The sequence below is a fragment of the Peromyscus maniculatus genome, chromosome 16, assembly GCF_049852395.1.
Source record: "Peromyscus maniculatus bairdii isolate BWxNUB_F1_BW_parent chromosome 16, HU_Pman_BW_mat_3.1, whole genome shotgun sequence".
Classification (NCBI taxonomy): Eukaryota; Metazoa; Chordata; class Mammalia; order Rodentia; family Cricetidae; genus Peromyscus; species Peromyscus maniculatus.
The window spans coordinates 58,194,561-58,217,846 of record NC_134867.1 but is presented as its reverse complement, the minus strand read 5'-3'; the positions used below and the strand labels follow the sequence as shown (position 1 = coordinate 58,217,846).

The window sequence follows — 23,286 nt, the reverse complement described above, 5'->3', positions numbered from 1 at the left end:
CAAGCACTATGAGTCACCTCCTCAACAGATCACTCACTGCACAAAGTAAACAGCTAATGTATACACACAATTACACCCAGTGTGCGTTTTAAACTAACTCTCTCTCTCTCTCTCTCTCTCTCTCTCTCTCTCTCTCTCTCTGCCCCCCCCCCCAAAGCTTAGGCTCAACAGAATTGGGCCAAGGTACGAGACCATAAACACCACCATGAAAGAAACGTTTAAAGAAACAAACTCCAGCTACGGAAAGAGACCAGAGGTACACAGACACAGTGGTGGGAAAGCCTTCTGTGTAAATGACCTACCTGAAGCCCTGGCTGCTCCCAGAACAGCGGAACAGAGCCTCGGATCTGCACAAAGGACGACACTCCATCATCCATGTAAATCGTCTGCAGCACAAGGGAACAAAAAGAGAAAGGGACGGTCAATGAAACCGAACGTCCTGGGTTGTAACGGGATCCAGTGCCTGCGACCTGACACCAGCCTGGAGGGTAGCCGGTGGACTTTGGTGCCCTCTGCTCTCTCACCTAGCAGGGCTGGTGCTGCTCTGTCATCAGCCACCAGACAGCAAGGCATGGGGCTATTGTCTGGCCTCTGAGGAGGGGTCTGCACTCAGACCTGACGTGTGCAGGAATCCTCACCCCTCCAGGGCACCACCTTACCCACTTCTCTGAAAAGCCTAGCGCCCATTTCCTACTTTAGAACTAGAAGCAGCTGTGCTGCGGGTTTAGCTAAGACTCTGCAGAGGCCTCTGTTTTTACCTGTCCAGTAACTAGGGAGCTATTGACCAAGGACTGAAACAAATACATCAGCTCTACTGAGTCTTGCTGACTGCACCTGCCACAGTTGAACTTCACGGCACAGGCCAAGGCTCAATTTGAACTTGTCTGCAGTCCTGGGGCCTGTGCTACCAACTAACACACACACAACAGTTTTTACAATACACAGACCCCTCGTAGAAATAAACGCCGCTTAAATTAAATTAATGATAACAAGAGCCCCCGCCGACCAGTTTTGTAGTAGCGTACCTGCCTGCCTCCAACAATAGAGGAGAGAAGGAGGGTTTAAAGGACACAAAAACACAGCCCTGAGCAGGCACTGGGATGGCTGCAGCAGTTATCAGATGGCGGCCTTTATCTGTGCAACTCTACCCTGGCCTGGCAGGGCCACCACGGGCGCCGCTGCGCGTCTTTTCCATTGCTCACTGGCCTGCTCTCTTACAGGGTCGCTTTCCACACGGGCTACATCATGCTCAGATCACACATGCATTAGTAATTCTTCAGGGGGCGGGGGCTGGGCAGTGAGACCTGAGGTTCTCTGGACCACAGGAATGCCACGCGCCTGGTACCTATGCTGTACACTGTAATTCTAGTCTTAGTCTCCAGGGGAAAATCCACTAGGTTGGGAACACGCTGTTTCTAGGCATTGGCTACCAGCCAATGGGCTACCTCCATCACTCTATTCGCTGCGCCACTGGAAGGCCTGCACTTCTAGATCAGGGACACAAGACTGACTGGGTCCCCGACAAGATAGCTAACATTCTGACATGAGGGCAACCATTTACAATGCCAGAATCTGACCTACGCTAAGGACTCTCTCTACACGTTCCTCTATCATCTAGGACTTTATACACTACATTCTGCCTCAGCCTGGTTCCCTCTGAGCTCAGGGCTGGAGGCAGTGTCTGGGGCCCCTTCTCCATGGGGAAGAGTTCTTTCTCCCCATAAAAACCATCTATATCTGAGTCCCCTACCCCATCACCCCATCACCAGTGTATAACCCAGCAACCAGCACAATGGTGTTCCACGGGGCTTCTATGCTGGGTGAGAAAGAACAGCCTCAACACTCCAGGGCTGCCTGCTTTCACGGGGCCCCTGGAGAGGAAGCTGCGATGGGGAAGGATGCACGTGAGAACAGGGCACTGTGAGAGGTCCTCGTGCCCAGCAGTGTGGCCTGGGAACTTTATTGGAACGCTTTTATCCTGCTTCCCTCTCTAGATGGATTAAATGTCACCTGGTACCCAGAGAGTAAATCTAGGTACATTCTCCCTGCCTGCGGTGGTCACTTGGAAAACGTCGCTGCTCCGTGTGGATGGGGCCACTCAGAGTCAGGAGGCCTGGGCAGGAACGGGCCTTGGGGCAGGTAGGGCTAGGCTGCAGGAAATGGGCAGGGGCGGGGGTGGAGAACAGACAAGACATGGAGGGGGACTAGGAGAGCCAGAGCCCTGGAAGGCGACCAGGGACCTCAGTGCCGATGCCATGGGAGGAGGCCTGGTACTGTGCAGCCTGGAGGGCCACCCCAAGCTGCTGCTTCCATGGAGGGCTGAGAACGGAAACAGGGTTTCTCGTGAAAGCCTCTTCCAGGATTCTACTTCCGGATGCAGTATTTGCAAACCCATGCCTCCCCACCGGCACCTGCAGGAGGGCACGCATAGTCACCCCAACCTCCCTTGGTTGGGTGGTGGCCTGACAAGAGCCAAATATTTATCATGCACCCTTTTGCTGACAGGTTGAGGGGCTGTGAGGTCTGTCTTTCTGCAAAGTTGAGTCACGGCTGCAGATGGAGCCAACTGGGTATGACGCACAGCTGAGCTGAAAAAAAAATTCCAGGCTTCCTCCCAAGAAGCCAGAGAAGGCATCTATCTACCACATGGACACATGGCTATACACGCCATATAGATGTACATAGTGTACACATACACAAGTATACAACATACACAACACACAACGCGTATACAATAATGTACAAATATCACACAAACGCGCGCTGGATGGGACTTAAACATACAACATATATAACATATGCGTGCATACGCCATATAGATGCATGAACACAAAACGTATGTATAGGCATGTGCATGCAGACACAAACATGTACACACGTACACACACAAACTGTTTACAAGAAATCTATTTATTCCTCAGGAACATGTTAAAGCAAGGCAAAAAGTAGAAATTCTACAAGCAGGGCTCACTCTCCTGCTCTGTGTGATTGTGTGTGTGTGTGTGTGTGTGTGTGTGTGTGTGTGTGTGTGTGTGTGTGTACTCAAAGGCATACATGAAGATGTCAGGGGACAACTTTCAAGAGTCATTTCTCTCCTTGTACCACAGTGGTTCTCAACCTTCCTCTTGCTGCGACCTCTTAATACAGTTCTTCGTGTTGTGGTGACCCAAAACATAAAACTATTTTCGTTGCTAGTTCAATTCTGTAATTCTGCCACTATTATGAGCTGTAATGTAAATATCTGTGTTTTCTGATGGCCTTAGGTGATGCCTATGAAAAGGGTGTTTGATCTCCCCCCACCAAAGGGGTCACAACCCACAGGCTGAGAACCTCTGCTCTACCATATGGGTCCTGGGGCTTGAACTCAGGTTGTCAGGCTTGATGGCAAGTATCTTGACCTACTGAGCTATCTATCTGGCTTGCAACTGTTCTCTGTGTGGTTCCCCTATTTGGCAAATGATGCCTGTGTAAGGCATCCGAGTGACTACTTCAGGACTTCACCGAAGACCGTATTCGGCTCTGCCCTATTGGGGTTCAGGCCAGCAGTAACACAGGGCACCAGCACCAGATTTGCATTATTGCACTGAGCTCCCTCTCCTGCTGGGACATGACACCGATGCTGTCGATTGCTGCTTATACTGTGGGTGAGTGACCAGATCCACAGTCTGCCATTTCTTTATCACCAGGCAGAAGAGACGAAAGACGCACCTCCTAGCTGGAGATGGACCCACTCTGACTCTGAACTATTTTCAAGGCCTCAGAGCCCAGTGTATGATCTGCCAGTTCACCGTGAGTAATGCTGCAGGGTTCAGACTTGAGGGCCCATCTTGTGCTGCACCATCTAACCCAGGCTCCCAGGGAACCACCACAGTCCTCAGGGGGTAAACCTCTCCCAGGCCACAGTGCAGCGTCTGCTGCTCGTTCACAGTTTACCTGTTACTTCTCCCGGGCTCGGCAGATGCTGCAGGCCACAGCTGGGCTACCCCAACCTGGCTCCAGTCTCCTGTGGTCACCAGAAGCACCTTCATTAGCAGATGACCAAGTCAAGCCTTTGCTAGGGAAGCACCTCCATTTTATTTCTGTTGTGCACACACACACACACACACACACACACACACACACACACACACACACACGGCATGTGCAAGACCTGCAGGCCAGGGGCAGGAGGTATCCTATGCTACTGTAGGCCTGCACCCCACTTGGGCATGGCAAAAGGATGGTCTTGGAAAGCAGAGGTCCTCCAATAGGCACTCGGGCGAACAGGCCCACACGTGGACTCTGCTGAAGAGCCCAATAGTTCGTTTCTCTGTTGCCATCGCCGTCCCAGAGGTCATTTCCCGGTTTCACATGGTTAGACTGCCCTGGGACTCTGGCAGCCTGGGCTAGCCTGGGCCAGCCTGGGCTCCTGTGCCCCATGTGGCCTGTCTGTCAACAGCAGCTTCAAATGCCCATGTTCAACAAAGACTTGCTCTGGGTTTAAGGCCATAGCTCCAGCACCCAGTTAGGTGTCTAGTGAAAACACTCTTGCGGGGTTAAGTTACACCCCCTCGGCTGCCTGTTGTTATGGCCGGACAGCAGATGGTAGTGTCTGCCCAGGAGCAGCCACTGCTATGGAAAGTGAGGTCAAGTAAGAGGTTTATCGAGACACCAGTGTGACCCAGAGGAGGAAAAGGGGATTAAACACACACACACACACACACACACACACACACACACACACACACACACACACACACACACACACACACACACGGAAGACTGCAAAGGCTTATGGAAGCCAAGAAATCCCTCCTCCTACCCCAAGAAATTAGAAAGCAGCAAGCCTCTATGGCTTGATCCTCTTAAAAGCATGTTGAAATTTAATCCCCATCATCAAATGGTGATTAGCACTCTGCCTTCGTGGATTGATTAATCCACTCACTCAATTAATGGATTATTGAGTTATTTTAGGACTCAGTTTTCAAATAAAAACCACTTGGCTAGGTTTCCTGTGTGCTGCTTCTCACTCACCGTATGACACCCCATCTCTCAGGACTCTGTCAGCAAGGGTGGCACCAGATGTGGGCCCTTGACTTGAGACCAGAACTGTGAACCAAAATCTCCTTTCTTTAGAGCATAACCAGGATGCGGTTCTGTGTCACACCAGCAGGAAACAGACCGAGACTGGCTATGCAGATCCCTGGGGCTGTGGCAAGGCTGTTCTTATCTCTAAGGCCCGACTGGGTGGGCTGCCACCCAAAAGTGGAGCCCTAGGAGATACAGGGTAGGGTCCTTGATCCTGAGTAGTAACAAGTAACATGGGATAACGGGACACATGAATCACCAGATACCCTACAGGACACAACCAAGAGCAAAAGGCCCAGCCAGAGCCTGTGGAAACGCTGGCTGGTCTTAGGGATTCCCTAAGCAAAGGTCACAGGGATTCCCCTGCAGTCAGAGCACTGCTCTGTGGAGTGGGTTTATGTCCCAGTGTTTATGACTTCGATCGCGTCCCTTCCAGAAACAGTGTGTTAGAGTCCCAAGCCCCAGCACTTCCAGCTGCGACCTTGTTGGGATGGACCTCTGTGAATGTCATTGGGTAAGCGAGACCACCCTGGAGGAGCCTGAGCCTTTTGATCCAGTGTGACCACAGCTGGATGATGCTTCTGTGAGCCAGTTACATGGGAACCACAGGAGCTGGAAGAAGCAAGGACGATCATCCCCGAGGGAATTTCAAGAGACTACGGACCTACCTGACCTTGACTTCAGCCAGCCAGCCTCCAGAACTGTGAGAACAAACGCCTGTTGTGTCAACCACCTAGTCCCAGGAAACTAACTCACACTGCGCCCTCCCTAATGTCCCATCTTATAGGACAGGGCAGCTGTTCCCCTAAAGATGTATTTTATAAAATCCAGCAAGAGACCATAGTGTTTCTAAGCGGGTTGAAAACTAAACATTTGGGGACTACCACCACCAGGACCAAATATGTGGCCCTCTTCCCTCAGACCGGGTGGCGGGCTGAAGATTGTCTCTCCACTCAAAGATGACCTCCGGAAACTGGTCCTGGTGCCAAGTTCAGGCTTTGTGCGTGTCAATCACTGTCAGCATTGCTTCCTACCTGTGGTGTCTCGGTCCAGCTCATGACTGGCAAAGCAAAACAAAAACACCAGAACTCTGTCCGAGAATAGAATGGTTTGGGGGTGAGGGGTACTATTACCAGACAAAAAAAAATTAAAGTGATGAGGTAAAGAAGGTGGGCAAAAGACCCTTGGAAGTCATTGTCGCTGTGAAGACACAAGCAAGAAAAAGAAAAATGGCTTCCACGGTGGAGTGCATATCCTCTCTTTCTTCAACCCGTCATTATTTAAAAGCCTTGTCAACATTTAGGAGGGCAACATGTAGGAGGGTAGTAATTATGCCCACAGATCTTCTGAGGACTCCTGCTCCCACTTCCATCTGCCTCCCACGAGGGGCCTTCATCTTTGAGCCTTTGATGGGTGACCGTGTTTGGGCCATCACTGAATGTCCGAGCACGCCGAGGTTCACGAGTGGTGGAGAAAGATGTGCACATCTGTGCTGAATCCGACTTCAGAGGGCACCTCTCACAGCCCCATAGGGACCAGCGCTGCGAAGCTGCCGGAACACACGGGGTGCTCGCGGCCCAGAGTGGCATCACATCTGCGCCTCTCTGGGGCTTTCCTTCCTGCAGCGGATCCCACCACTTTTCTGCGAGGTGGCATTCAGGGAGCAAGATAAAAAAAAAAAAAAAAACATAACAGGTGCAAGACAGCATCTCCGGGAGTGAGAAGAGAAGCTAGGAAAAGAAACGAGGGGGGTCTTACAGATGGCTCTCCTCCACGGGCACGGACAGCAACTGCTGTTCCGCACAGACTCACATTCCCAGGCACTGACAAGCTTCCAGAACGGAGCTCTCGCTGATACAGAATTTAAAAATTGAGTTCCTTCTTCCATTACTCTGTTGTATGCTTTATTTGCCCTAAAAAGGCTTTCAACTCCTACGGGCTTGTCAACGGCTCGTGGTGTAAGTGGTACTCTTTACGGCTATGGCCTCCATTCTTGAGTCCTTTTGCTAAAAATACACTAGAAGGGTTGGGAGATGGCTCACTTGTGAAAGTGCTTGCCAACCTAAGTTTGAAGACCTGAGTTCAATCCTGAGGTCCTATGTAAAAGCCAGATCCAGCGGCGCATGCTGGTAATCACAGCTCTCGGTAGGTGGAGACAGGAGCATCTCTAGGGCTTGATGGACAGTCATTCTAGCCAAATTGGTGAGCTCTAGGTTCAGTTAGAGGTTCTCAGGCTTTCAAACACACGCATGCACACATGTTTTAAACAAGCATTGTCTTTTCAGAATGAGCTGTGAATCCAAAAGACGGACCATCCAAGCCAGAGGCAAGTTTCACGTAATGCTCCAATCACACACATACAAGAAGCAGCCATGGTCAGAAACCTGCTCACATGCATCCGAGTCTCTTCCACTCATAAGAGAAGACACGCATGTGTGAGATGCATGGACTCTGTGCCACGGACGGGCCTGGGTACTCACCTGCTCTGTCTCCACGAAGTTGGACACGTGGCCATCGTCGTTTATACCGCGGGTAAGGAAGCGAGAACCTGCGCGCTCACAGCTGATGCGAGAGATGAGGCAGGCCTTGGCCTGCTTGTGGGAGGCATACACCGTGCGGATGGTCACCACCCCACAGATGACTTTCAGCAACCAGTCACAACAGCTCACCTGGTGCTGCCTCAGGGGCACATGCAACAGCTGGTTCCTGTAAAACAGGTCAGCTTTGGGTCACTCCACCAGTGCTACAAAGGCCACAGCCAGAGTCAAGTACTAAAGAGCTTCCTGTAAGGCCCATTGCGCCACTAGATTGTCACATGCAATTTCATCCAAACAGAAACATTCTGACCTGGAGGGAAACTCATCCAGCCTCAGGAAGTTCTAAAGGGAGGCTCTGTAAAAGTCAGACAGTTCTAAACAGAAGTTCCTTAAGACTAAGGAAATAAACAATTCACAAGTCTCAGGAAGTCCCTGAAACTTAACAGATTTATAAGGCCTTTCCCATCTTAAGGTTATATAACCAGCAAAGACTGCGAAGGAGAGAAGACCTCACAGGACCTGCCTGCAAGCAGTGCAGAGAGCTACACTTGGTTCTAGCTTTCCTAAGTTCTCACCCACGCTGGAGTAGGTGTCCTGTAATGCAGCTGCCTTTAAGTTGTCCGTGCTTCTTTAAGTAAACTCTAACCCACACTCCTGTAAATAACCCAAATAAGCTCAGTGGTTCACCAAGTTGTACTTTGGTGGTGTCATTATTTTGGGCTGCTGTGAGTTCCTTATCACAGGTGAAGAGACATTTTGTCACGTCTCCCAGGAAGAATGACCACCCAACAGAGGCCAACAATGACTGCTCTCCAGTGGGCCCTGCAGTTGGGACATATAGATCCAGAAATTTCTGTTCATCAGAGACTCCAAGTGGCTAGGCAGTATGATATGTAGATGAGGAAGAGGCCAGAAGTCCCTTCCTTATATTATTACCGGGTGACAGGAAGGGCGAGAAGGAACAAAGCTGGAAAGGAAGCCAACCATCCAGGGGCTTTAGGAAGAGCCTTGTTTAGACCTGTGTCTGCCATATTCTTTATTAGAACAAGATATTTCCTCATGGGTCCGAGACCTGGCTCAGTGGTCAAGAGTTTGTGCTGCTCTTGCAGAGGATCCTAGTTCTGTTCCCAACACCCACGCTGGGAAGCTGACAGTCACCTGTGATTCCAGCTCCAGGAGATCCAGCTCTCTCCTCTTCTGGCCTCTGTGGGCAACTGTACTTGTGTGTGTGTGTGTGTGTGTGTGTGTGTGTGTGTGTGTGTGTGTGTGCAAGCACACACACATAATTAAAAATAAATCTTTAAAAAAGTTACTCATGTTGTAGCCTGGCCGTAGTGGCACCCACCTTTAATCCCGGCATTGAAGAGGCAGAGGCAGATGGATCTTTAAGTTCGAGGCCAGGCTGGTCTACAGAGCGAGTTTCAGGGCAGCCAGGGCTACACAGAAAAACCCTGCCTCAAAGAACATTAAAAGAACATTACTCATGTTTTGATTAAGTAGTAATAATGGGAAAAGATAAAATGACATAAAAGTTGTATTAAATATGCATGCACTTATGTATGTATATATGTACACATACACACATGGAGTAAGATAAATATAATAAAAGCACTATAAAGAAATCCAAAACAAGTCAAAAAGGGATTGGGTGAGAATAAAAGTTGATCAGACTCCAGTATTTCTTCCCTCTCCACACCCTGCAGTTGATTCTGGGCGCTGGGGTCTGTGATGAACATGATGGTAAGAACAGGATGCATGCTCAGCCTTGATATGAGGGTTTGTTCCTGGTTTTACTGCATCTTGTTATACCATATTCGGTTGACATCACCAGGAGCCTGCTCTTTTCTGAAGGGAAATGGAGGAGCAGTGGGTCTGGGGTGAGTGCGTAGGGCTGGGAGGAGGGAAGTGAGGGGGTGCTGGAGTCAGGATGTATTGTATGAGGGAAGTACAAACAATCAAATAAAAAAGCAAACAACAAAAACAAAAAACCGCTCAGTGCATACACATGCAAAAGTACACAAAGCACCATTCCAAAATTATTGGCACGGACTGGTTTAACCCATCTGTGCAGCGACCCTATGTGAAAGGGATTATCAGAAATCCCACTTACTAAAGCTAAGACATGGGAAGCAAAATGCTTGCCTGAGACCACAGAGCCGGCAAATGCAGTGTTGTGTTCTAAAGCCAAGTCTGAGAGCTTTATTTTATTGACTGCAGTGTCAGGGATAAAACTCAGGGCTTTCTGCATGCCAGGCGACTCCTCCACCACTGTCCTAGTCCAGCTTCAGCCCTCCTAGATGAAAGCCCTACAGGTGCACAGGGCCACATCACCCTCCCATCCCCCATCAGGCAGCCTCCCTCATACCCGGGAGGTCCGGACAGCACCAGTCTGAGACCTGTCACCGGGAAACTTTCTCTAACAGGGTCTGGACCAAATCTAGGCCACAGTGGCCTATTTGTTTAAAAAAAGGAAGCAGATTCCTGCCCTAGAGCTCAATTCCCTGGTGATGTGTGCAAGCAGAGGATGCGCCTGTCTCAAAGCCCTCACCCTGAGGCAAGCTTCTGGGAATGTGACCACTGCCAGCCCCTGCCACCCCCACCCAGCCAGCCTGCCATGGGAGCCCTGCCCACCATCTGGGTTCTCACAGGTGCAGTGCTGTGTGTGTGTGAAAAATGGCTGAGAGGCAAGACCTCACAAAGACAGGCTGCTTTTGATGCCACACTCTGAGCTTCAGACAATAAACGACTTTAGTAACATACATTAAATGGTCCACTGGCCATGCCACTATGTCCCCTGTCACTGGGGGCATGGGAAGAAGCCTCTGTCAACTGGACAACTCTGATATTTAGTTAAGTGACTCCAGGGGTGGGGGGAGGCTCAGAGCCCAGGAAGAAGAGATCAGCATCTATAAAGAGTAACAGCTTGGTGTTTCCTGCCAGGCCTCAAGTGCATTAGGAGTGACAACCACTGGGGAAGGCTGACCCCACTGCCATCCCCCTTCCTGTGCTCACCAGCTGTATCCTCTGTGGGCTCCACTTGCCTCCTGCCGTGGCTTCCAGACCTCAGCACAACACAATGGGCTGGGTGATCTGGCGGTGGCCACTCTGCCTGCCGACTCCGATGTGGTCAGCTGCATGGGCTGGGCTGGGGACCCACCTAGTGCATTCCACAGATAGTTCTTCCTCCCAAATCCAAATCCAGTCTGGTATCTACTTCAAAGGGGGTACAATGGGGCCTCCTCTCCTCCAAGCCCTCTCAGGTCCACCTCTTTACCTCCCTGGCTTTGTGTTGCCTCTCATCTTCTGTGGTCAACGGGAAGACAGTTACCAAAGTGCTGGGGAAAGCCAGATACCCAGGGTCTACTGTTTCCAGGGAATGTCACAGCCTCTTTTCTGTTCACAGACATCCCTGCTTTGGAGTTGCTTCCCGGCCCTGGGCCACAGCTTCAGGAGTATGTGCGGCAGTGCAAGGCACATGCTAGTCCCCCAAAGAATGATCAGGAATCACAGAACGTCCAGCAAACACCTGGCATCTTCAACTAGCTGCATGGTCTGCAGCCCACCTGGGCAGCTCGCTGGAAATGTGGAAGGGGTCTTAGACCCTCTCCCCTTCTGCTGTACAGGAACATGCATTGTAACAAGACAGGCAGGACTTCATATGTGCTCTAAACCTGACTGTTACGAGATATTTATACGCTGTGTGAAGGTGTGACTCAGTATAATAAAGAGCTGAATGGGCTGGGCGGTGGTGGCGCACACCTTTAATCCCAGCACTCGGGAGGCAGAGAGGCAGGCGGATCTCTGTGAGTTCGAGGCTAGCCTGGTCTACAAAGTGAGTTCCAGGAAAGGCGCAAAGCTACACAGAGAAACCCTGTCTCAAAAAACCAAAAAAAAAAAAAAAAAAAAAAAAAAAAGAGCTGAATGGTCAATAGCTAGGCAGGAGGTACAGGCAGCACTTCTGGGGATAGAGAGGACTCTGGGAAGAAGAAAGGCAGAGGCGCCAGGAGACACGGAAGAAGCAGTATGGGAGGTATGTGGCAGAATATACATTAATAGAAATAGGTTAAGTTATAAGAGTTAGTTAAAAAACAAGCCTAAGCTATAGGCCAAGCTTTCATAATTTTTTTTAAAAAAGATTTACTTATTTATGTATATGAGTGCTCTATCTGCATGTACAACTGTATGCCAGAAGAGGGCATCAGATCCCACTAGATATGGTTGTGAGCCACCATGTGGTTGCAGGGAATTGAACTCAGGACCTTTGGAAGAGCAGCCAATGTTCTTAGCCTCTGAGCCATCTCTCCAGCTTCAAGCTTTCATAATTAATAAGAAGTCTCCCTGTCATTATTTGGGAGCTGGTGGGAGAGAGAAAGACTCATTACAAAAGGTGCCCCACATGGGGTGCCAAATGATGCTTTTCTGTCAGCCTAGTGGATGCACATGAATCACTGATTTTTGTTTTTTTTTGTTTTTTTTTTTTTGAGACAGGGTTTCTCTGTGTAGCTTTGGAGCCTGTCTTGGAACTCACTCTGTAGACCAGGCCTGCCTCTGCCTCTCAAGCGCAGGGATTAAAGGTGTGTGCCACCACTGCCTGGCTTCACTGATATTTTAATTCTCATCTGTTGCCCCATGTCCCCTCAGTCAGTACCCCACCAGCCACTCAGGCTGCGGCCTGGTGGCACTTCCAGTCCCAAGGCCCCTGGGCTCTGCCACAGCCACTTATCAATAAGACTCAGAAGTCAAAGGCTGGGGTGAAAACCTGCTGGCTCAGAGAGGCTGAGTAGCAACTAGCTGACCTTACTTTTGGGCCAGAGATCCCACTAGAGAGACAACTCTTCCCTTGTCCCAGAAACAAAAAACTCAAACTCTAGTCCCTGCCCTTCCCTTTCTGTGTGTCTTCTCTATCCAAATTGTTGGCTTCTTTGTGGCCAATTCCAGTCAGCTAGTCCCTGGCTCTGCCCCCTGATTCAAGGCATAACTTCATTGGGCGGTCTCAGGAGTGTCAGCGTGTGATCAAAATATCCTACAACACATGACCACATACACTGACAAACTGGAGAGGACCCAGGAGGATGTAAAGGTAGGGTGCTAGGGATGGATGTAGGGATGTAGGGATGAGGGAGGATGGATGTAGGGATTCCCCTCTATCGAGAGGAATGAGAAATTCATGAGCACGGAGCTGAAGTCCTACAGGAAGGTCCCTTACCCTACCAAGGGAACCCTTGCTGGCTCCCGTGGGTAAAGCCAGGCAAGCTCCAAGGAGGGTAGGAACAAGTGTCTGAGTGTGGCTGGGAGACTGGTGTGGCTCTAGAGGGGGGCTGCTGTGGCTCAAGCATGAAAAGACAAGGTCTGCTAGGACACACGCAGCAGGATTCCCACTACAATGCCTCTGCCCTTTTCTCCCTCATCCCCAGGCAGTCTGAGGAGAGCAGCAGCACCATAGAGAAGGCCTGAGCATGGTCTCTGCAATCATTGCCCTCTCCACTTCCACGCAACATGGCAGGTCCGTGATCCAAGGCTCTGGATCATCTGAGGAGAGCATCACTGTAGAGAAGGCCTGAGCAGGTGAAGCCCCAACACTCTTCTCTCAGGGAACAGAGTTTCTTTTCAGGATCTATCTGGGACCCCATGAGTACATTCCTGGAGCTAGGATCACAGGGTAGGTAGGGATGCAGGATTTTAGCCGTCTTCTCCCACTGCACAGAGAGCAAGCATGGATCTCAATGCCACGCCACAGCTGACCCAGAACCCTAGGCAGATGCAAGAGGGAAGGCCATGGCTGGCTCAGGCATGACCCAGAATCTGCCCTCTGTGACCCAGTCCCTTACCAGAAGAAGGAGGTCCCCCACTCAGAGCAGTCATCACCCTGCTTCTGCGCCCTGATGGTCAGATCGAAACTGGAGCCATCATTGGGCCATGCAAAATAAAACACCCCTGAGCTCAGGATTTTCTTCAAGGCGAGCAGGCGGTCTTCTTCTTTGGCCTCTTCCTGCAGGGGGCAGAACTCAGTGGCGGTGATTTTATAGATCTCGGCGTCTGGAATTCTGCCCACTGATGTGCAGCCTGTCACCAACACCAGGAAGCTCAAGGGGACGCCACCTGGAAGGAACATAGACAGAAAAGATGAAGGACTAGGGACGCAGAGCAGGCTGCATACCGGAGTACACCCCAACCCTAACTGGAGGGTATTTCTAACTCTGTCCCCTAGGCCTAGGGGGGTGCTGCCCAGCTACCTAGCCTGTACCCCAAACAGTAGCACCAGTGCCACACCCATCAGAAAGCTGTATTGTTCCTCAGCCCAGAAAAAGAGCTGTTGCTCGAACAGACCCTGCTACGGTGATTCTGATATGACGGCTTTCCCTCCCTCAGCCCTCCCCCTAGCTCACCACCCTACTCACCTCTCAGCCTCAGCTCTGTCCACAGGACGGAAAGAGGGACTTCGGGGCCCAGCCATCTACCCTCTAGGCGAGCACAAGCCTTCTATTTTTAGCATCTTTCCCTTCCTGACCCCAGTCCTCCAAATCTGTGCCAACACCTTCTAATCCACCCCACCCCTTACCCACTGCCTGGGCTCCCTCACAGACACAGCAGACACAGCCTTCTTAAACACAGCTGGATAGCAGACCTTCCCTGCTCAGACCCCTCTGCGGCTCCCACGGACACCCCACCCCACCCCAGGACAGACATGAAAACCCCTCTGGAGGGCTTCTGCTCTGCACCCTGCCCCACATCTCACCCCCGCCTCAGATGTGGACTGTTCCCAGGCAGCTGCTCTCCAGGGCTGCGCTCTGCCGCTCCTCCATGGACCACACATTCTTACACTTGCTCTGTCGTTTTATGGGAGACACCCTCCCACTTGACTAAAGGCTCCACTGCCATCTGCCCAGCAGAGGACTCCTTCCAACCTCCTGACCAACTTCCCAGCCTCAGCTCTCTCCTGGCAGGGTGGAAGGATGAACCCTCCACCTTCTGGAACACCAGGACCCTTCCTTCCCTTACTGGGTAAACGCCCACCCCTCCTCCAGGTCCATGGGCAGCACATCCTCTAGGAAGCCAGACCTGCTCTCAAAGACACGGTAGGGTGCCCCTCTTTGTATCCAAAGCTTCCCAAGCAGCACTGGGGCACAGAAAGCCAGTAGTCTTCACTCTGGTTGGCTCCCTCAGCATCTGGGGCTCTGTGCTAGGGGCAGGACTTAGTGTACACTATCATCTCCCAGCAGCCCGTGCGAATGAACACATCCTAAATATATTCCAGTGCAGGAGACTGAGACATCCTTCTCCAAGACCCTGCCACACCGGCTCTGGCTGCTCCTTCTCTGTTTCAGGTACCCTACTTCATAATTGTATTACCTAAGTCAAGGGGTGGTGGCCATGTTGTGAGTCCCCTCAAAAGACAGGGCCCAAGAGACACCCCCAGTAGGTAATGAGCCTGGATCTATCAAGATGTCCTTCCCACCCTGCTGAGGATATGTCCCAGCAAGGTTTACTCCAAATGGCCAACAGCCTCCCACTAACCGAAATGATGCTTTATGTCATCCTTACATCTTGTCACGCTCTCATATAAAAGCCCATGATCCTACCACCCACCGCCTCCAGCAGGCTGCCCTTCTTACACATTGGAAGCGTGCATGCAGCTCCATTGAGGAGGGGGACTGGTTTTTACTAAAGAGCAGTTGCTGAGTAAGTAGGTCATGGCTCACACATGCTAGCTGATGCACTGTAGGGAAGAAGGGTGCCCACAGGGCCAGGATATTGGCTTGGCATGTGCCTCCTCAGGAAGTCACTTTGAAACAACGGAAGAACCAGAGTTCTGCTGGGCCATTCCAACAGTTAAGGTGAGGTTTCCCCAGTAGGTGAATTTCAGTGAGTGGGGCTGAGAGAGTCCACAGCCTCGGCACCTGGCTGCCTGGACTCCTGAGCTCAGTGCTGGGGAACAATGGTACCCAGCAAAGTCCCCTTGCATGGTCTGGGCTAGGGGCTCAGTGAAGGAGAAGAGGATGATGCCAGCTCAGGAAGGTACCCTTCAGCTGGGCCAGGGCTCCAGGAGGTACAGGTAAGTTACAGCCACCACCTGGTATAGAGCAGAGCCCAATACCTCCATACAGCGGATACACAGGACCATGCTTCATGCACCAGGTGCTATAAAAACCAGTGACTTAGCCATCCCAACCACCACCACTGTCAGCCCACTTTATAGAGAGGAGGCAAGAGGAGGCTAAGAAGCTGGGGTGACTGAGAAGGGGAACCGGGATCATCGGAATCCACTTTCTGGCTACGCCACTTGGGCCCTTTACTCAGGCTAAGTCTTGCTCTACAGCTGGCACTTGCCACGTTCCTTCCTGACAGGTAGTAGTGTTGATGGGCCTAACAACACTGCTCTTGAGGGATGCCATTGCCATTGCACACGCAAGGTTCCCAGGGAGCTAAATCCTGGCCCAGGCACGCTATTCTGGGTTGAAATCCCACTCAAATATGGGGTTTTCTCTAAGCCTGAGGTCTGCCGGCCCCTGGCCTTTTGACACCTTAATCTTGGGCTATAAGATAGCTACCTGCAAATGTTTGTGAGCCACAGCTCCTGTCTCTGGAACTTTGCTACAGTACACCCCCCCCACAAACACACCCAAAATGCACACCCAAGTTTTCGCCCGCATCTGAAAAGTCATAGACAACAAATGGAGATTAGCTCTCTCTGGGCACTGGCACTGGACAGGTGCTAGGCACTGTTAAAAATCTTTTAAAATCGTAATTAATAGGTTATTCGAGTTTTTATTGCACGAGTCCTGGCATTCACGTTCCTATAAATAGGTAAGGGCAGCGGGGGATGGGCAAACTGACTAATTGGCAGCTGCTGGACTCTTTCTCGTTGCCTTGAGCAAAGGGACAGTCAAACAGCTGGGGGATTACCCTTGTGCTAACACCAGCTGTTTGGAAGGCTCCACAGATGCCGTGAAAGAAAACTACACAAGGATCACGGGTGTGGCTCTGGCCCCTGAAGGTACAGCCTTCTTAGTGCTGTTTCCCAGTGACCTGGCTAAGCGATTGCTTGTGACTGGTGTAAAAGGGACATTACAAGCACACACTTTCATTCATATGCAAAGTGTGCTTGTGATTGACGCAAACACAAATCTTAATTTACATGTGAGGCGTCTCCTGATGGGTCTACAATGCCCCTGCTTGCCTATATAAACAGGTTGGCAAGGCTCACTTAGGGAGTGGGCTGGGAGAGCCTGGGCTGCCGGCCCTTGGAGTTGCAGCACTCGCCTGATCAACGATGTCTCTTAAGGGACAGCAAGAAACAGCAGCAAGCTGCCACAGCCACGGAGGAGCAGGCAGCAGACCAGGGCAGGAACAGGGGGAGATGGCAGTCAGTGCCTCAGAGGATGGAAGGCTTCGAGCGCAGAAGGACAGGTTATAAAGGGCCTGAGTGGAGAAACTGAAGTCTCTGGAAGAGTTCCAGAGCTGCCAAGCCTCTAAGGCCAAGGGTCTCAGACACTCAAGGCCTGGGGGCCATAACACAGGCTGCTCTGTCACGGGCTGAAGAATCATGATGCTTGGGCCTGCCCACAAGCTCCAGTGTCAGCTGCTGCAAAGGCCTAAGGAATCTGGATGACTTCCTGCAGGCCTACGCGTGTTAAGACTTGTAGACAGACGGAAGGGTCCTGATGCCAAAGGCCAGCGTGACGGACAGCTGGAACACCAGAGGGCGCCACCTGCCGCTGCTCCCACCTTCCTGCTCCCATCACTCGGGGCTGTCCAACACCAGATACAAAGCCTCCAATGACTGGCCCACGAAGAGCTTCTTCTCCTTGCCTGCCCACAACTTCTATCTGGGTAGAGCAGAAGGATGCTTGGTAGCATCACGTTTAGCAGCATGTTCTAAGCGCTGACGGGGAAGAAGAAAACGGCCAGAACCTTCATTACCAGTGTCCCGTGGACGCTGATGACCTCCCGAGCATGCTCTTCCTGAGCAGGTGGCTCCCAATCGCACTCCCACCCTCTGTCCCTCAGACTCTCACCCTATCATAGCATAGTCTGTGCTCCAAGTTTTCCGCTGGTCACCCTCTTACTATCCGGCACTCGACCAGGTTCTTAACCAGTTTCTGGTTTCTCATCACCATCGTTTGGGGTGCCAAACTGGCCAAACAGTATAAACAGTACAGTGTAAACAAGACATTTTGGTAAATCATCACTTAACATAAAATGTAAAGATGTGTTGTGAAGACATTTTATGACAAGACAATAAATATTGACTGGTGGAAGGACAACAGACTGCACCATTTCCAGTTATGATTTTCTTTTTTAAAGGTTTATTTTACTTGTGTGTGTGTCCCCAAAGACCAGAGGTGTCAGATCCCCTAGAGTCAGAATTTCAGGCAGTTGTGAGCCATAAATGTGGGTGCTGGGAACTGAACCTGGGTCCTCTGGAAGAGCAGTACACACTCTTAACCACTGAGCCATCTCTCCAGTCCCCCTGTTTTCTATTTCTGTAGATGTAAACATGATACAAAACTGTCCATGTGGATGAGTAGCTGGGAATAGAAAGCTTAATTATAGAAATGTCGTTCAATTCTTCAAGATCCTGAGTTGGTACTAGAGAAGAATTTTAAGTAATTTATCAGCAAAATTACTATTTAATGCTGACAGATTATATCCAATTAAGTTCTTCAGTTAGGAGAAAAGCAAACACCTGGGCAGTCCCTGACTTACAAATGAATGGTACTGAGCCATTGACATGGAGGACTTCAATAATACCGACAGCACTGTTTTGAAGTATGCCTTTGTGTGGCACCCTGGAGCTCATCACCTCCAGAGCAGAACACCATGGTAATATTCCGATGAGAGATAATGACTATTAAAATGAAGGACGAACTGTGGGTTAGACACAGGGGCATTGAACAGATCAGCTACCAGGAAGAGCTGAGATCTGGGAGTGGTCTTTGGAGAAACCCACATATCTGTGTACCTCGGTGGTCACAGAGGAGCATGGACCTGTGGAACCCATGCTGGGCCATGGCCTCTCCTGGGCTTGCTCAATAGAGCAAGCCTGACTGGCCATATTGGCCTGACTTCATCCTACAATTCTTGATCAATGGTCGTTATTTGTGCTCCATGTGCTGTAGATTTTAAGAAAAGGTCCAGAATCGAGCCCAGCAGTAAACTGGAGGAGGTCACTGGTTCCTGCCCACCTGTCAGTGTGGTCTGGGCTGGCAAGACCAACAGAGGCACACATTGTATGTCAAAGCAAGGCTCATACCTTGACTAGAGAACCTGGGTTTTGCTTGCGAGAAGACCAATTTTCTGATACCGAGAAGCAAAGAGGTTCAGCATCTAGGTTCAGCAAGGTTTCAGAAGTGGCCAATGGAGGCCGAATTAAGGGGTCTGAAGTCAGTGGGGATCAGATAGCAAGGTTAAAGACCAAGCCTAGATGGGGCTGTGGAGTCTATGCTTCCCCTGAGGCTTGTTGGGGCCTCAGTCAAGGTGCTTAGCATCTCTGGGCCTCACAGTGGGACACACTGGGGATTGAGGAGTGTCCCAATCTCTCCCCGCTCCGAGGCTCAGATCTAGATGCTGTGTGTCTCTATGGGGTGGTCTCTAGTCCCTCTTCCGTTTGCATAGCACAGAAGCAGTACACTCAGGACTTCCCTGTGGCCGGGCTCTCAGGGAGAGTACATGGGCACCATGCTATTCAACACCACAGAGAAACCCGAAATCATCCTTGGCTAGCATATTTACACCAAAGAAATCAGCAGACACTACAGATCAGGGTCCCCACTCCCAGAGCTGGATACCAAGCATTTGCTAACACACTCCTGGGTATGAGTATTAAAATAAATTATTCAGACAACTGACAACGGCCAGTCCATTTCAAGACTGGCTACATGGAGTGCCCTGAATCTCAAAAGGCTAGTGACTCAGACATCCTCTCCAGAGAAATCTCCTGAAGTGACCTCTGGGAGCCTGTGTCATGGCCGTTCAAGCAAACAGCCACTGAAGACACCAGCCTCGCCCGTGGTCTTCTCAGAGCCCCTTTCACACGCGAGCTGTGACAGAAAGAGTCAAGGGACAGCAGAGCTTCTTAGGATGCAGTGGGGGGACACAGGTTCCCTCCCTTCAGTCTCAGGATGGCCACTGTCCCCATATCCTATCCTATCACATGACCAGCCTCCTTAGACTTTGAGGAGCACCCACACATTTCAAGGCTATCGTGTTTACGCCCTCAAAAAGAACTCTTAAAAACTGTATGGGGGCTGGCGAGCTGGCTCAGTGGGTAAAGGCACGTGCCGCCAAGCCTGGTGACCTGAGTTCAGTTCCCAGGATTCACATGCTGGGAGGAGAGCACCAATCCCTGCAAGTTGATTTTGATTGCCACACTTATGTCATGGCGCGCGCGCGCGCGCATATGTGTGTGTGTGTGTGTACACTGATTCAAAACAAAAACCATCAATTGTGTGGGAGGGCTGGCAAGATGGTTCATCCCAGTAAAAGTACTTGCTTCCATGCCTGATGACCTGGCCTGGTTTGATTTTTGTAGCCGTATTAAATACCATGACCAAAATCCAACCTGGAGACGGGTTTATTACACCTTGTACTTGACAGGCCGTCACTGAGGGGAGCCGAGGCAGGAACCTGGAGGCAGGAACTGATGCAGAGACCATGGAGGGGTGCTGCACACTGGCTTGCTTCCCCTGGCTTGTTCAGCTCCTCTGCCCAAGGACCTGCCCGAAGACAGCAGGGTCCACAGTGGGCTCGGCCCTCTTTACATCAGTCAGCAACCAAGAAAATGCCCCATGGACACTCCCACAGGCCCATCTGATGGAGACAACTCCTGAACCGAGATTCCCTCTTCCCAGATATAACCAGGTTGTGTCAAGTTGACCCGAACTAACCAGCACGTGACCTTAGTTCAGGTTCCTGTACAGTAGAAGGAGAGAACCAACTCCTGCATGTTGTCGTTTGCCCTGAACACACACACACACACACACACACACACACACACACACACACACACACACAAAATAAACAAATATGTAAATAAGTACATACAATGTAAAAACAAAAAAGTATTAGCTATGTGGGAGAGAGGGGAGGCAGCGTCTCTGTTTTTACAAACGAACGAGCAGTCCTAGAGAAAGTAACGGAGTACAGAAGGTCAGTCAGTTGTGAAGATGGAGCCGGAATCCAGGAGAATCCAGTGGAGAGTTTCCAGGGCTACCTATCGTGTGCCGGTTCACAGGCCGTGCACTGCAGAGCTCCGGGAGACATAATCCATTGCAGGGTGGGGTTGGAATCGTCCCTTGCAGCTAGGAAACAGGGAGGCCTTGAGAGTTCAGGTCAAGGGAGAACTGAACCCCTGGGACCATGGGGGTGGATTCTTTTTCTAATGCTGTATATAAGCCAGCCAGCTCACAGCTAATCACGGGGGCTTCTACCCCTTCCTGCCAGCGGGAGCTCGGGATGGGCTTTTACGCGACTACATCTTTCTCCATGTCTAATACAATGCCTGTTCTTCTTTTAAAGGGCTGAACTTTAACTTTGTCTGGATTGAAAGCCCAAGAGGAAACCCTCAGAAGCCACACCCCACAGGGCATCACCCTCCAACGCCCCAAACACCCAAGGATGAGAAGCACAGAGGAAAACAACCCAGGTCGGGGAGACACAGGGTAAGTAAAGCACTGGGTTCATGCCAGTGCTTTCTGAACATACCAAAGCGGGGTGGTTGGAAAGGTTTTAATTCCAATCCTCCCATCTTTCAGATACACCAACACACTTTCCAGAATGTGCTGACAGGAGGCCACACAATCCCAACATACTCAAAGTCACACTTCCTCACCAGCTCCAGACAGACTAGAAGTCAGCTCTGTAGGGGACTCTTGAAGGTAGTTTTGGGACCTGGGAGGACATCAGAAACCATGCTGGAGGCTTCATTATACCCAAGCCTCCTGCTGACCATGCACCCTGGCTGTTCTGGCTTGGCCCAATGGAGGCTGTATCCACTCACTCCTTAGAGGGGTGGGGGGGTACTAGCTGAGAACGAGGATGGACAGACCTGGCCAGCTTGGGGGCAGGGCACTCGGCCACTCCCCTCTCTGCAGTGGACCCCACAGATACCCAGGCTCACTCCGACAAGGATTCTTTACAGGTTCACCATCCTTGCTCAGCACCAATGCCCAGTATCCGACCTCAGCTCACAGCTCAGGAAAATCCCTGTCCCATGCATCATGGGCCACTTCCTGTTGTTGGACACCAGCCCCAACAGCAGGATACAGGAGGCCGATTGTGATGCCACAGGGCACACGTGTAAAATCTAGGTCCCACCCGAAAACAACTCAAACTGGTGTCAGTTACCACGCTTCCCTGAGTCCAAGTGTATCATTCATTTGTGTTTTAAAAAACTGCCAACTATACCTTTAAAATCGGACTGTGAACCCAGCCAAGTGCCAGGGTGTCACACACCAGAGGTTACACCAGAGGAAGGGAACTGCAGAGGAGAGCCAGAGGGCGGCTTCCAGGCCTTCCCTTCTGTATACCAGCGGGATGACAGCCAAGCCGGCCTCCTTGGAGAGCAGGCTAACACTAAAACCATCAGATCACAGCGCGGCGCAGAGGAAGGCCCATCCTCAGTAAACCATCACCCTTACAATCCCCACAGCGGAAGATCAGGGCTCCAGGGCTCTACAACTTCAGAAATAGTCCACAGAGACACAGCCCAGCCCCAACCCCATCTGCTCACATTCTCGGGAAAAGAAGGGAGTGTTTGAAGACAGCTGGGCTTGCGGTGAATCCCAGCTGAACCCTTCACCCTAAGGTGAGTCAGGAAAATCTCTGAACCCTGTCTCCTTTCTTCTTTTCTATAAACAGGGAGACGATGGTTGTCGCACTGCCTGATGCTAAAGACTGAACACATTAACCTGTCTAGTCTTTGGTACAAGACCAACATCTAGTAAGTTCATTTTGTCATGTGAGTACCAAATGTTTTTCCTAAACATTTCCGATTTGGAAATGAGGAGTGTAATCATCATATCTAGTTGCGGGCGGGGGGGGGGGGGAACCACCCCACCACAGAAATGACCCAGAAAAATAGCGGCAAGCGCATCACGCTGTCTGGCCAGCCCTAAAGCCCGCTCTGTGCAAACAGAGGCTGTGTGCCACAGAGAAGTTTCACATGCTCAGCTCAGGAAAAGCCCCCAATGCCTGAATTTGGAAGTCCCCCAGCCAATCCCATGAGGAATGTGACCTGTGCCCTGGCCTTGGCCGGAAAGGCCACTGGACTCCAAAACCTGGTCTTTGATGATAGGTGGGACCGACCTAAAGCAGGCTCCCCTCACTGGGAGGAAGGAAAGGATGGCTGCAGAACAGGCACTCCAGAACGGTGGCAGAGGTGGCTGCCACCGGCTCAGGGCAAGCAGAGCTGCCCACTGCTTCCTGTGTGCTCCCTCTCTCTTTCGTCAGACCCGTTTGGACGCAGTTTCCTTTCTCTCTCACTCCCACAGAGTGTGTCGCAGTTTTCCTCTCCTGGCCACCCCCACCCCCATCCGCCCTTCCTCTCTCCAGATACACCCAGAACGTCCAGTGATGCTGTTTCAGGCGAGATGGCATGAGCCGTGGTCAAAGTCTACCCATCAGTCACACCTCAGAAGGCAGATGCCTGGAAAGCACAAACGGTGGACGACGCCAGAGCAGA

General features: G+C 51.1%; 1 protein-coding gene across 1 annotated transcript in view; it reads right to left on the bottom strand.

Annotated features, from left to right (window-relative positions):
* The window catches only part of Synj2 (synaptojanin 2), a 102,475-nt gene that overhangs the window by 40,642 nt on the left and 38,547 nt on the right, over window positions 1-23,286 (bottom strand). Inside the window, 3 exon segments of the mRNA XM_076552854.1 lie at window positions 303-386; window positions 7,548-7,773; window positions 13,433-13,703. Coding sequence (XP_076408969.1) covers window positions 303-386; window positions 7,548-7,773; window positions 13,433-13,703 — 581 coding nt within the window.